The sequence below is a fragment of the Liolophura sinensis genome, chromosome 1 (genome assembly GCF_032854445.1).
Source record: "Liolophura sinensis isolate JHLJ2023 chromosome 1, CUHK_Ljap_v2, whole genome shotgun sequence".
Lineage (NCBI taxonomy): Eukaryota > Metazoa > Mollusca > Polyplacophora > Chitonida > Chitonidae > Liolophura > Liolophura sinensis.
The window spans coordinates 54,160,021-54,175,961 of NC_088295.1; the positions used below are offsets into that span (position 1 = coordinate 54,160,021).

Consider the following 15,941-nt stretch of genomic DNA (forward strand, 5'->3'; position numbering starts at 1 on the left):
TGTCTTAGTGCATTGTTCCTACCATGGTCTCTTTAGAACGTCAGTCAGGCCAGATCAATTAGATGTACGTGGAGAAAAGTCAGTTGGAATCCTTCGCAATGTTTCAAAACATAGCAGTATGTAGTGAGTATGTGTGTTTGTCTGTTTGGCAGGATCAGAGAAGTTCTAAGATACAGTACTACTATCCCATGCAGCAGTCCGGACTGTGAATGAAACGACTGACTGGTACCGTTGACACAGAGGGTGATTGGACGATACCTTCTGTGCAATACTCGTCATAATGACCAATCAGAGCATCTCTACCAGACAGAAGGATTCATGTGCCTCAGTCTCAGATATCTCGTACCTAATAACCCGCTTTATGGATCTACAACACTTGGTGGAGAAATGGCTGGTGGACAGATGTGACCCGAGAGGACTCTCACCCGTTGCCATGACAAGAACATATGTTGTATACACTGACATGCTGAGTGCACAATGATCAGCTTTGATGACTCACTCATCAGCACGAACTTTATTACAAACTTTTGACCTAGTCATTCTTCATGTATGAACTTAAACAGTAAATATTAGCAGGACATTGTGCTGCTAAAATCAAGACCTCTTCATACATCACAATACACATGAGATGTTAACCTTGTATTCATGTAATAGTCGCTCAAGAATTGGAAGACATTCTGGAGCTGCAAGTCAAAATAATGAGAGATAACTCTGGACTAGCTGTCTCCTGTCGACTTGGTTGCAAGTTCTTTAATTTGCAAAACATATTGAATAAATAGTTGGGTAAATTAAACACTGTATATAAATGATCTAATATTGTTAATAATCATTGGCCGATTGACCAGTCTTGCTAAATGTTATGATAATTGGGTCAGTCAGCTCTTCAAATTTTAAGAAAATTATGCATGTGCTACATTTTAGATTCTTCAACCTTTATGCATTATGTAAGGGAGGAGATTTTTGTATAAGATAGTACACTTCACATCTTTTTGAATGTACTGGGTACTTTTGGAACAAGTTATAATTTACCAATTGACATTTATTATTCATGTGTATTTGGTCAATTGGGAACCACTTTTGCTACATACTTGAAGAACTGAGATTGCCAAGAAGCTCCTGTACCTGTTATTGTAGAATGCCAGACTTACGGTACTCAAGTACCCGTCATAGACTCTTGTAGACCTAGTATATGTACATTAATTACTTAAGCCAAATTCTGATAAGGTAGACTTGACCTTGATGATCCACTATGTACATTACAAGGAAACATTATAATCATCAATTGAGAGGACATCTCCACTGCCAATCATGTTTTAATTACCTCATGTAGTTTACATGGACCAGAACGGGCCCACCCAGCCAGGGTAATCCAGACAGTCTGTCATCAGTTCAGTATGTAACATGTACCAGTTGTGTACAAGGGCTGTGAAGCTGGGCGCTGGATGGGGGATGAGTGCTTCAGCATTCTCTGTAATATTTTACCATTTACTATGTTAGTAATGTTTAATACAATTTCTGTGCCACACTCTTTGTAATATGTCACACCTTCTGTAGGATACATCACACCTACTGTTTTTATTGAATAACTCAAGACTCCATTAGCATAGGAATATGTTTCCCTTGACACAGGTGGATATGGATGTGCAAGTTTAGCTGTATCTAACAAATTATACAGCATAACTAGACCAAATTACACCTTCTTGCCTATCAAGTGGTGTTGTGTGGCATACTGTTTTGGTGATTAAGCATTTCCAGTTCTTCAAACCCCGAAGAAGAGAATGTAATAATACTGTAGATGTTTAAGCAGGTCATTCTGTGTTAGGTAGTTTATCATATGTGTATGTACTTCAGACAATCTCAGGTATCCTCTGTTAAGCCTTGTTCCTATGTTTCCACATGTCCTTATACATAGCCACTGGTTACAGTATAGTTAAGGTAATGATCAGTTGACCAGACCAGAGCTTACAGGATGACCACAGCTGTTGCTACTCATCGCAACAATGTTGTCTCAGTCAACTTTTTAACTGTGGTAAAGTTTTCAAGTTGTTTGAAATCAATCTTTCAGGTGTAATGACAAATTATTTATTTTCAGAGAAGATTCTTAGTATGTGGTTTGATTGTACTGTTACTGACGGTCAGTTATAAAGACATTCTTTACGCCCAGACCACAGAGCTAGCCATCACAACAAAAATACACACTCAGAACTGAGTGGTCAGGAAATGTGGAATGGACAGGATGGTTTGAATTATCTTAACTGATCCCAATTTGCTACTCTGAGGTTTATCTCAGTTTTGGTCTGGTTATCTCAGTTTTGTTCTGGTTTGCTGAACATTGCAGCCTGATGTTTATTGACTGTTTATGTATATTCTCTGAAATTGGTTAAATAAAATGTTACATAATAGCTAATGATCTCGGCTGTCATCTTTTAATATGGGGTCCCCACAATTCAGTATTATATAAGCCACCCTTAGACAGAGGTCTCGGGCTAGCTACATAAAGGTTACATTATGATGGTGTTGTATTTGTTTTTTATGCTAGTGATGGGGCCTCCCTGGCTCAGTTGGTTAGCGCACTAGCGCAGGGTAATGACCCAGGAGCCTCTCACCAATGCGGTCGCCGTGAGTTCAAGTCCAGCTCATGCTGGCTTCCTCTCCGGCCGTAAGTGGGAAGGTCTGCCAGCAACCTGCGGATGGTTGTGGGTTTCCCTCCGGGCTCTGCCCGGTTTCCTCCCACCATAATGCTGGCCGCTGTCTGACACAAAACACAATTTGTGGAAATAGCTACTTGAGAAAATGTTACATTACAGTGTTGTGTAGTCCCGTGTTAGTAGGCAGCAGGCGGCAAGTTTGCCAATCCGCAGCATGGATGTCGGCTAGCAGTGCAGCCGCCAGAAGACAGCAGGGATTTATTTTATTTATTTATTTGATTATTTATCACCACACTCAATAAATTTTAGAATGGTGGTTAGTTTTATGGGTGGAGGGAACCAAAGGACTTTTGGCAAACCGCCCGCCTTTGGCAAGTTACTAAAAAATTTTCCCATATGTGAAAATGATTACACAAGAGTCACTGATTGCTTATTGTTACCATGGCAGTGCAAGCATTTAGAGCGTGGGAATCTACAAATTCCCTGTCCAAGGCCGGGTGTGAACCTGCGCCTCATCATGATGTGTCCTAGCCATTGAAAGACAAGCACCATTATAACCAACAAACCAGGTCCTGCTGCCCCACTGCAGGTGATTGTGACAGGAAGCATGCCATTCACTCATACAACCATGCCTTAACAGTGAGTGCTCCTGGAGAGAGTTTGGAAAATATTTGATTACCCTTACCAATAAAAGACAGTCAGTAATTACGGTTGCAAAAGGCAAACGCATAAATTGCAGTTTTTCACACAGATAACAGTCTACATTTACGAATGCAAATACCGGTGCATCTAAACCAGGCAGAAACTTATATGTGTAATGAACTTTGGAATAGCCTACAAACGTCTGGTAAATCCCTAAATGGTACGCAGAATGTTGTTACCTTGTTCACAAAATAAATAATCACAAACATAAAGCTGCAAATTGTTACTGTCTTAGCTATGGAGGATCAGGTTTTGCCACAATTTTTTGTCTGTATGTCTGTCTGTCAACAACTTTACAGACAGTTTTTGCCTGATTTAAACCTTGTTAAAATTAAATTAAATAATTGTTTTTGAAAATATGAAAGTTCAAATTAATTGTCCGATTTATTAATTAGAATCAAGTCATTAGTTATTTAAAATGGTTAATTATTTGAAGTCATATTTGGTCCAAAAATTAAAAGCTTAACATTCGTTCTACGTGCATGTTATTTCTATAAAGAGATTGGAATTAAACAAAAGAGATTAACCCTTAACTTCTACTTTAAAGCCACCCCATTTGCCTAGGAGCAGAGACGAACTTGAACGTTTAACCTTCGCCACAAATTCCAAATCTTGCATCTAATCATCTACTGCCTGAATCTCCATCAAGTGCGGAGAAGTCGGACTCAAGGGGCATAACTCTTGACAACTATATCGATCACTCAGGAGACACCTCCCCTTATTGATTAAATAAAACACTTGACATGTACTTATTTTACTTGCCTTCGTTTGTTAATTCACTCTTTGCTCAGTTAACTGAATCAAGCAAGTTTGACGAATTTCAACATTATGCATAAAATATTGATGGTTGTTATGATAACAGCAGGTATGAAATATTCAAGGATTTTGGGCTGACCCCATACACAACGGTTACCGTTTCACTACTGGTAAAGTGCATACGGCGGGATATACTATAGTGACTGAAAGAATTAAGGTTTTCCAAGGAAATTGGACCATCATGTAAGAATATTTCCAACAGATACTATTTGATTTGTTCACGGCGTTAGCTTAAGGCTTATTAAACGTAGCAGACATCCTCTTATAAAATACCTTCCATGTGGTTTGTCCCATTTCGTTCCACCCTTACATCTTCTGTTATTTTCAAGTCACATTGAAGTCTGTAGTTCACAGATATTCCCTGGACTCTTTGTGGAGAGTTGATCAGGAATCGCCGTGTGGCATTGGCATTGAAGTTTGTAGTTCACAGATATTCCCTGGACTCTTTGTGGAGAGTTGATCAGGAATCGCCGTGTGGCATTGGCATTGGAGTCTGTAGTTCACAGATATTCCCTGGACTCTTTGTGGAGAGTTGATCAGGAATCGCCGTGTGGCATTGATCACTTCCCAGTTCATGCATGTTTTTATTGATTACCACATTCAAACAATATATTTTGTAGTCCGAGGTGGAAACTCTAGCAAGTTGACTGAAAGATCTTTCCTTTGTGAGCAATTCTTAAATGAAGATATAGCCTCTGATAATGTTATCATATTCTGTGAAAATGTGGTTAACGCTCTTAATTATACCAAATCAATATCAAAACCTAGGTCCACAGGATGGCCATGTCCTAAACGCCGTGTGCCTTGAATGGAACGACGCTTGTGGTAATGCCGTAAAACACTGCAAAAGGAGTATGTCATACAAGAAAATGAAAGAGCAGCCCAAAGCTGCTCAAAAAACTTATTCACGGGGCTCTACTCTCCAATGACTAGGGTATGGCGCAGAGTACAAGCTGTGCCGGTTGCATAGTTGTTTGGGAATGAGAGACGGTGAGCCCTGTTCTAAAGCTAGGTAAGCCAGCTTCTGACCCGGATTCTTACCACCTTGTATCTCTGACTAGTATCTTGCGTAAGCTGATGGAATAGTTGCTCTATCCCAGGTTACAACTTACTGTTTAGTGGCAAATAACCTGTTAACCCCCGTGGTCAAAGCAGAACCCCCTGGAAATGATATAGCAGTGACTACGTTACAATTCTTGAGTGAGATATTGAAAACTCCTTACATAACAAAAACTTTTTTTTCGCCGTGTACGTTGATGTGGAGAAATCCCACGACAGGGTTTGACCAGAAGGGTTCTTATTAAACTGCAGTAAATATGACTGCATGAGTATGCAATTTTCTGACAAGTAAACGAATTCGGTTAAAGTCCGATTGTGGTATTTTCGAGTTGCTTAAGTGCGTTATTTCCCTTACCGTATCCAGTGTTATGATAAATGATGTGCCCTCTGTTATCAACCCTACATTTAAAAATTGCTAGTTTGCTGATAACAAAGCAATTTGCTTTTCGTGCAGGAAACTAGCTGCCAGCAAGTATATACAGCAAGCACTGGACTACATTTGGGACTGGAGTAAAGAGTGTGGATTTAGAATTTCTGTCTTAAAGGACAAAACAGCATCTGGCTAAAATATATATTAATCGAAAGTAGGATACTCAAGCTTTAAAAAAAGTATCATACTTTATTATTTTAATGAGATTTCACTGAATAACCAGTACGACAAAATGACAATACTGCATAAATGGCTGGTGTGAGGCGAAGCAGCCATCTTGAGAGTTTTATCCAATTGGAAACGTTGCTTTCAGATTGCGCGGCCTAAGCTGTGACGTAGCCTTTACCCATTCACTGATATATGATAACACAAAACTACAGCATAAGACATCATTTTGAGATCGTTTACATGTAGCCGAAGGGCAATTCAACAAAGCATTGTGGGGCAGGTCTATATCATTTACGGTCGTTCATTTAGGCCTACTTATTTATTTTTTTGTCGTTCTTTTTAGCGTTTAGTCAGCAGTTTCTAAATAACAAATATCAGAGTTAGTCCAAAATGTTATGGTGTAATTTTTTTTCTCTGAATTTATTACAGCTGAAGAGAAATCAGTTTTGCTCCTTCATCTTTCTCGCATACAAGCTTTTCTTTTATTTTCTTTTATAAAATACAGAAAATTATTGAAACGCTGTGTTCAGGCCGAGGTTTTGCTTTCATCTCAGTAGGCACTGCGACAAAATTGAAGCATAACATCCAGCGACAGTCGAATGCCTAGATCATCCTCAGTGGTACTTAGATTTATTGAGCATGAATCTAGTTGTACAACAATCCCACTGTAATGTTGTAAACATTTAATTGGACCAAAAATCACCACCACAACCCCTCCGGAGGCTAGGACCTGAACAAGAACACCCCAGCCGTGAATCTGCAGCTATTTAAACAGGGTCACTGGAGTACATCGTAAATGATATAGTAGGCCTACTGTATCAACATTTCAAGCAGTGGAAGAAATATTCTTCCAGTATGTTCAGTTTCCGGGAAAACTATAGGCCTACTTACCACTTGGACCTTCATCGACGAAGAGCACAACCTAGACTATTATACGAAAATTACCTTCCACGTTATAGAGCTAGAGTAAACATTACGTCAAGTTGCCCTCGATAATGGAGACGTGCTGAAGCTGTGTCAAGAGGAAGTTTCACTAAACTTGTACTGGGTTGAAAAAAAAATGTAAGAAAGTATTTAATGCCGGTTTAAGATACTTTGAATGGTAGTGGACACAAACATTAGTATGGTGCTATCTTCCACTTTAAAGCCAGAGGCTGTATTGTCTATTAGGAAAAGTCAAATTCCGGAAGTAAATCTAACACCAATCATCCTTGAACAGTATATACCTTCTTCAAGTACCTCGGCTTTATACTCTCGATCGCACCCTTACGTGGAACAAGAGTATTGACTGGGTAAATCGTGGAATGTCATTAATTTAATGCGCTGTATTTCAGGCCCGCAATACAAGTCACACCCTGGCAATACAAGTGCCCCACGCCCTGTTGGCAGGGACAACACAGCACACATAATTATTTTGGATCATTATTTTGGACCAAATGCCTATGAATAAACATATTGCTTCTGTATGTCATGTGTATCACAAGTTTAAAGTCTCATTACAACATCCGTTTTATTAAAAGGAAGCTGATGATGTTAAATCTTTATGTCTAACATCAACTAAGGTCTGTTTCTTTTAGAGAGTCGCATATATTCAGCTCTGTATAATCAGTCATACTGGCTACCAAAATTGTCTTTAGTCAGTGACACGTAACAACACAAGCTCTGCACATGGAAATGCTGGAAGTAGGCTATATATTATTGCACTTTTTCTAATTCATAATATTAAAGTTCATAAGTTCGGTTTCGACGACAAGAACCCATTGCCTTGGGTGGCGTAATAATTATTCAAAATTAGTGGCATGCTGGATGTTGAGCGGAGTTCGACGTATTTTGACGGAGGGCGACACCAGTTACATAAACTGTTATCGACTGTAAGCCCTGTTACTGACACTGCTATATTTGAAATTATTTACACGTTTTAGACTGATATAACATTAATAAATGAATTTTATTTTACCACTTGTGGTATCTGATCTTACGGCGGTGTGGATATAAATATGCGGGCGAATTTAAAGCCATGTAGTATATTTGTAGAGACAGTATAGTGTAGGCTGTGTTACTGTGTGGAGTTTGTTCTGACCGCTTATTCTGGCAGCCATTGCAAAACAGATTACTCTCCACGCCAATTGTCCAGCATGCAACTTGCTTTTAAAAAATTCTGACGTCACCCGAGGCAATGCGTTCTGGGTGTCGAAACTAAGCTTAACATTATGAATTAGAAAAAGTGTTCATTTTCCTTGCAATAATATCGACTTCCAACATAGTCATGTGTAGAGTTTGTGTTGTTACGTGTCACTTCATAATGACCAAAAAAAAAAGTATTGTAACTGCATTTTCTTGTTCTTCATGGGTTGTTATGTTCCACTGGCTAAAGGCAATTTTGGTAGCGAGTATAACTGATTTTACAGACAACTGAATATAGGCGGCTCTCTAACAGAAATAAACTATAAATACAAACTTTAACACAATAATGAATCAAGAAAGGTTAGGGTGGACCGACAACAAATAAACGATGTGTTTAGAATGACAATACCTTCCTGATAAACTGTACTAAACACATGATTTATTAGAGAAAAAATATTAGCTAGCTATATATCCCGCTTAGTAATTTAACATATATCTAAGCATATTTATCATCAAGAACATTTTAACACAATAATAAACATAGAAAGTTTTACCAAGATTTACGGTGCATATAGGCCTATGTATGGATTTTGCCAAAAAAAAAAAATTTTAAAAATAGGGTAGGCTATATGTCAATTACTACCAGACTAAATGCCTTTTGATTTATTTATTTGTTTATTTGATTGATATTTTACGCCGTACTCAAGAATATTTCACTTATACGACGGCGGCCAGCATTGTTTCCCGGGGGAAACCCACAATTGTCAGGTTGAAATGCCTTTTGAGAGGGAGGGCTACATGGGATATATGAATGGTTTTATGGTCTCTGTATGCATGTCTGTCCAAAGGTATTTTTCTCATTGCAACTTCTACACTTTTTTCACTGCTCTGAAACTCACGAGGTATAAGTGTTATGGCACGTACATCCTTTGGAGATGTGCACGTGCATTTTTTTACCACTCCGGCCCTGGATTATTTTCAAAGTATCTGGAGAGAATCTGAATAGATTTCATATTCAAGGCCTCATACAGCTTTCACCAAGTTACACAAGAACTTAGCAAGTGTTTGAATGCCATATGCCCTTATGAATATGGAGTGTGCATGTGTTTTTTGAGTTAAATAATTATCTGGATCATACATGTATACCAATTTCAATAGTGTAGGGGTTATGCCACACAATCTGATTTATAAATACATATGATAGAGATTTAAAGTTATAAATTTATGAGTGAAAATAATATTTTGGTCCTCAGTTATTTTAGTTATTATTGTTCAAATCAAAAAATCATGACAGATTGGTCGTGTTCAGTTCCACAGGCCTGTAATTGGCGGCAGAATGTTTTGCTCTGTAAAACTTTTAGCTTTGGTGTGAACACGCTGCTCAGAGAAATTACTGCATGTATCAAGTTCAATGCTCCAATAATGGATGGCTGCATTTACATGGTCAGATCATTCGCAATGCTCATAAAGTGATGACGGCTTTACTGATAATACTGCTTCATAACATAGACTAGGATTTATGTGTCCTGTGCAATGTAACATATGCATGGAAGACGTACTCAAGTCAGTGTAAATCAGCATGTAGCTTTCCAATGTTAATTATAACCTGTATCATTCACTAAATATACTAAGTGGACTATATGGTAACTGCATACCAGTATCGAAAGTTGTGCCTTTTTTAAACTGATTTAAGAACAAATATACAGACTATATTTAACAAACAATGCATGATGCATGTTAGAATATACGTATAGAGGCCGAAGGAAAATGCACACAAAAATAAACTAATGTATACATTGAGGAGTACAGCTGCGTTAAATCTTAATTTCTGAAAGACAAAACTGTCAAAAAAAAAACAACAACAACAACAACAAAAAGAAAGAAACTAATGCTAAATAGTTTATTTTTAATTAATTTATACTATTATGGATCTACACTGCATGAATGTACCAAGTTCGCACTTCGAAGTTCTGTAAATTACATTTTTAAAATGATCAAAAAACATTTTTGACTGTAGTACGGTCAGCATGTTAACTTTTCTAACACCCTGCTTTGTGTAGATATATTGTATAATGTTTAATATTTCATAGCGCAGCACTTATGATTATTTTTACAATTTGCGTGTCAACCATCATGGGATCACCGAACTTGGATTTGAGAATACTGCTGCCTATCGGGAAATGTACGAGTCAATTTATCACGTGTCATGGTTGCGCGCACTGCTTCCTTGACAACGCAGACGACTAAGATTGTTAAGGTAGAGACGCAGAGCAGAGTTTCAAACTGCTCGCTTTATTTCATTCTCTCGAGATGTTCATTTCGCTGAAGGAAAGTTAAGCATTTGAGAAAGGTAGGAATACTGAAATTCTTATGGGTGATTACATTAAACACTTCTGATCTATTGGATTAGATACAGTTAGGAAATTCAATGGCGACAGGCTCGTAGCCGTAGTTACAGTAAGTCTTATATGTTCATGTACGCATTATTGAGGTTCAAGCAAACATCTCATGGTAAGTGCCAGTGGTTTGCTACCCATGCGCTCGGGTTTCTTTCACTTCACCACTAAACGATACTGGTTTTTAACCTGAATTATTTTTAAATATAATTAAATTAGCGACAACAAAAACATAGGCGACAATGTTTGATAATTAGACGATATTGTTCAGTGAAGGTCGAATACCATAAATTTATTTGTTTATTTATTGGATCGGTGTTTTACGCCATACTCAAGAATATTTCACTCATATGATGGCGGCCAGCATTATGCTGGGAGGAAACTGGGCAGAGCCCATTGGACATCCACGGCCATCCGCAGGTTGCTGCAGACCTTCTCACGTACGACCGGAGAGGATGAATTCCATACATATTTGTTCTCATGAGAGGTGGAAATGATAACCCCGGAGGCACTTCACGTTACCATTTCCACGTGTCATTCGAGCAATATTTATAGTATTCAGTATTCATTGTGCAAAAGGATATTCTAGTTATTATTTATATTTTAATAATTTGATAATTTTGTGTATTTGAACATTTTTGTATTTAATCTTTTGACTGCAGGCTTTCATAGACATTTATCAGGTATCATGTCATACATGACACCTCCCATGACACTGTGTTTTATTTCTGTGATGTAGCAATGTTAAAGCTGAGTAAACTTAAATTATGATGTCATCTTGCTGAACACGGATTGGAATTTCGTAATACAAAATGTTTTTTTTTTTGACATCATAGTGTCTGGGTATGAAATATCAAAATCTAAAAAAAAAATATTTTTTTTTAATATAGCCTATATATGTAAATAATAAAGTATGTTTATGTATGTCAGTAATAGAAAACATAACAAAATTGAAGTGAAATTGTATGGAACTGGTATACTCAGTATGTGTGTCTGTAGACTTGATTTTGTCCCAGCATCTTCTCCCAAACTACTGTTCTAGTTTTGATGAAACTTTCCATACATGTTGCCTATTAATTGAACTTGTGCATGCTTACATGTTAGTTTCAGGGCAGTCAAGTAATTATTGTCATAATTATCTGCATTTAGGACTTTGCATAACAGTACTTTTCCATATATTTAGATTTTGTCCATGCACCTTAATGCTGAACCTATTTCCATGAAACTTAGCATATATCTTCCCTATCATCTGAACTTCTGCATGTTTAAGTTTAATTACAGTGAGGTAATTATTTTCATAGTCACTCTCGTTCAAGTACTTAGTGCAGTAATGGATTTTCACGTACACAGATTTTGTCCATGTAACTCCTGTTAAAGTTTTTTACTAATTTCTGTGAAACTTTATATACTAGTATATTTTTTAGTATGGTATAGTATATCATCTCAACATCTACATGTGTAATAATAATGAAAGTCACTGTCTGTCTTTATTTTTTATGTTTGAAAATGGGGGGTATTTCAAACATCTGTATTCTAGTTCTCCTAGGCATTATATAGTCTTTATTCTTGCTGCCCAAAATGATTTAAAATTAGGCCTTGTATTGAATTAATATTTGAAACAGTTTCTAGTGAGTGATCTGACCAATGTCACTGGTAGTTCTAAATTGTATTCAAACATTTACCGCGAAGATCAGTTCCCCTGATAAGTCAGCATTTTCAACTTATTTCCTTTAACAAAATTTTACAATTGATATGTAAGTATTCTTCGGTTGAATTAAGGCAAAAGAGCTGGTTTCATAAAACTCTGACAAAGCGACCTACCTTTTAACGATTTTAAGTACTCTGTTATATACCATATATTCTACCCCGATGGTAGTTCTAAGCTCTGTGCAAATATGTCCTAAATGACCTATAATTTCATTCATGTTTAAGCTGCTCATGTTGCCAGATTCTGAGAGTTTTATTGATTTTAGGTGTTCTTAGGTTGGTTTGGAAGGTTGGATGATATCCTACAAGGAAAATGTAAGTTTCAGCTCTAAAAGCAATATCTTGTGACATTTATTTGCCTCCAGAGATACATTTTGTTTGTTGAAATTTTAGGTCATTTAGTGTTCATAATAAATAGAGACAACCTTTCAAACAAAATCAAGTGTGTCACGCAGCACACCGGCCAGTATAATTACCTTCTCAAATAATATCATGTCGTCCTGTTTATTTCTACAAATATGTGAATTTGAGTTTTTTTACTTGTTAGATTTGCTTTTGTTAATTATATAAATGTGAAGTAGCCTATCAGAATTTCCTTCAGTGATGAAAATATTATTTTGCACAGTTTATTAATATCACCTTTGTTTTTTACATTTTTGATATTTTACAAAATATAAAGTGGAAAAAGAAACATTTGCTTTATGACGTTTCATTTGGAGCTCAGTGGTATGATATGTCATAATACAAAATAGTGTACTTTCACGTTCCTATGTCATGCAACAATGAGACATGACGTCTTACATATGCAACTTTGAAATATCTAGGTCAACTGTAATGGCCTAAGTTTACCGAAACAATGTTCAGCAGTACCGGGTTACACAACAAACACCCCTATGGCGGTGTTAAACCTTTACACACTTATATATAAGGGAGACAGTCATGTTGTCACCGTTTTAATACCTTAAAGTTCCATTTTAGTCACAAGAGAAACTAGACAGAAATATTAAAATGATATGAAGGATACCCTAAGGAACAGAGATAACACCTTGGTTCAGAAGGATTTACGATGAATGACATTATGTAAACCCTAAAAAGCAAAATCTTTGTTAGTTGCAGTAAAATTTTCCTGATGTGACATCATAATGTTTGTTACACATGTGTGATGACGGATCAGGCAGATACATGCATGACATTGAGTCAGCAATGGGTCATGCCAAGTTTTCTTCCCTGACATCTCACAAAGCAAACGTGGACACGACAGAAAAGTAGGTGTGCTGACCTATATTTTTACAACATCTTGTAGACAGTTTTTCAGTCAGTTTTATTCTGCCCTTGCTTAAATTTTTAGATGGAAAACATTACAAGAGGAAACTCAAAAACAAGTGTCATGTCAAGAGAACATTCAAGTGGGAGAATGTCAGTTGGAAATGATGCTATTCAACACTACCCAGAAATCAAACAGCGGGGTTATTACTCTGACATACTGGACTCAACAGCTGACAGTTCTATAGGGGTAAGTAGACAAGTGGATTTGTTTGGTTTTTGTTTGCTTTTTAGTTCCCAAGCAATGCCAGGGAAGGGAAGAGTTACTCTAGTATGTAGTTTCATACTCTGTCTCTTTCATTAAATCTATCACAAAAAGGTTTTCTGGATCCTGGTTCAGAATTGAAACTTTAGACAGTTTCCAATTTCAACCACAATAGTGCAATTTTTGTTATGTTTTGTGTATTCCTGCTTTTTCTTTACCAAATACCGGTAGTTTTTCTGTTGAAACCTTGTATATGGTTATACCTCTACTTTGGTAAGTTTCATGCAGTTTTGTCAGTTTTTGGTGAAACTGTGGCCAGTTTTGTCCTCTTCTAGACTTCTAACAGAAGACTTGTTCAAAACCATATTGAAACTTTAGTATGATTCTCACCATAACAAGTTACAGATCGAGTTTGAGTTTCATACTGTTTTAACCTTTTTCAAGTTTAAAGTTTTTAAAGTTTTGCTTGATTTGTTTGCCTTTTGTAGCCTTGGGCAACTTTTGTGAGCCCTTATCTCAGATATATGGTCAATTTGGCCACATAATGCATTTATCCATCCAGGACACATAGTAGATGTTTCTGTTAACTTTACCGAAGGATATCATTGAAGTGTTAAACGTTGACGATCTGATGCACCTCCGGCTGAGCAACTTCTAACGTCACTCTCTAAGCGGGAAAAATTGTCTTCTTTTAGCTTGCCTCATTTCATAGCTGTGAGGAATTCCACCTGATGTCTCTGTATGTAGCATAAGAAATCGCTAACCTATTACACATGTTTTTCGACACAACTGCGTGGCTACTGTTAACCTCCATGGAAGACCATTCCTTGCCGCAGTACCATCTGATTATCAGCTGGGAACCAACTAGCTGGCCATAATAACTCTCTTCTGCCTAGTTTTGAAACCACAGCTCCAAGATTCTGTATGTTGTTGCACTTGGATTTCCATCGAATTAGATCAGTGGAATTATGGTGGACTGTACAAGTCATTCAAGTCCCGCAGCGACATCTGCAGTTTCTCATTGCTGTATTTATGATCTTCAAGGTATCAGTCCTCAACATTGTTGTATTAAAGTATGAATTAATGGCCAATCTATAAATGTATATCTTTCCTCTTGTAGGATGTTTTGAATGGACCTCTGACTGAACAAGACACACTGTGGAACGTTTCTAAAGAAAAGCACACTCCTATAGGTAAGATAAACTTGAAGAATCTTGCCAAATGCATATTTTACTTGATGGTATGTAAGTGTAAATGGGTACATATCATGCTGCAGACAAGAGGAGAGTTGTATGGTAAGAGCAAAAACAGCTCAGATAAACCCCTTTCTATCTAAATAATTCCTACTAGAAAGTGAGTATATACCCTCATGAAATAGGTTAAGTTCTATTAGAGCCATCAAAGTAAGGTGGCATTGACAAGCAAAAAGGGGGGCCTCCATGGCCGATGGGATAAGCACACCAGCCTGACGCACTGACTCAGGAGCCCTCCACAAATGCTGACTTCCTCTCCCGCCGTATATGGGAAGGTCTGCCAGCAACCTGCGAATGGTCATAGGTTTTTCCTCTGCCCCTTTTCCCCCAACCATAATGCTGGTTGCCATCATATAAGTGAAGAATTCTTGAGTACAGCATCAAATATCTATGAAATAAATAAATTTATACCCATAAATGATTAAATGCTCACTTCACCACAAAGCTGTCATAAAATCAATGACTTGAGAGCAGAGTGTGGTATTTTCATGTCAAAAATAAAATCAACATAAAGCTAAACAATTGATACAGCCTCCAACAGAACAGTTTTATGATATGAATACTAAAATAGAGCCAAATAAGCACTGACGAAAGTGTGAAATCTAGACCTTATGAAAGCTTTGATTAGTGTCATCTGGATTGCTGTGCTTAGTCATAATTAACACTGTTCCAAGGACAGTGAAGTTTTAGCAAGGCCGGTAGCATACAGTCTGGGATACAGTATCATAGTGTATTCCAGATTTGACTGAAGTGAAGCACCATTTCTCAAAAGACAATATAAACCATCCTTTAGGCCAGTTCATAATTAAATTCACCCCTGATGTGGTACTTGTAAATTCTAGTATTACTGTAAATGTATTTGACATACTATGTTGAAGAAATTATATCCTTCATGCAAGTGTTGTTGTTTCAGTTACAACATTCCAAATAGATGATCCCACTGAATTTGAAGAGCAACTGAAAAAGCAGGTCTATGGCCCAACAACTGAAATAAAGGACACATCGGTGAGTTTGCTGATATTAGAATCACATGTGTGCAAATACATGTTTAGACTAAATGTTATCATACAGGGAAATTCTTGCAAGCTGTTGACAAGGTTTGTTTCTGTT

The 15,941-nt window shown here is 37.2% G+C and overlaps 2 protein-coding genes across 3 annotated transcripts in view; both read left to right on the forward strand.

The window, feature by feature from the left end:
• Positions 1–2,402, forward strand: part of LOC135481814 (spondin-1-like) — a 77,184-nt gene extending 74,782 nt beyond the window's left edge. For both annotated transcript variants that reach the window (XM_064761533.1, XM_064761534.1), the window contains one exon: positions 153–2,402. In XM_064761533.1, the coding sequence (XP_064617603.1) occupies positions 153–209 (57 nt within the window). In that variant the 3' untranslated portion in view covers positions 210–2,402. The remainder of the gene's footprint in view (positions 1–152) is intronic.
• Positions 2,403–10,184: 7,782 nt separating this feature from the next.
• The window catches only part of LOC135467392 (dynein axonemal heavy chain 1-like), a 69,697-nt gene continuing 63,940 nt past the window's right edge, over positions 10,185–15,941 (forward strand). The window contains exons 1-4 of the mRNA XM_064745169.1: positions 10,185–10,297; positions 13,399–13,563; positions 14,699–14,771; positions 15,745–15,836. Of these exons, the coding sequence (XP_064601239.1) occupies positions 13,399–13,563; positions 14,699–14,771; positions 15,745–15,836 (330 nt within the window). The 5' untranslated portion in view covers positions 10,185–10,297. The remainder of the gene's footprint in view (positions 10,298–13,398; positions 13,564–14,698; positions 14,772–15,744; positions 15,837–15,941) is intronic.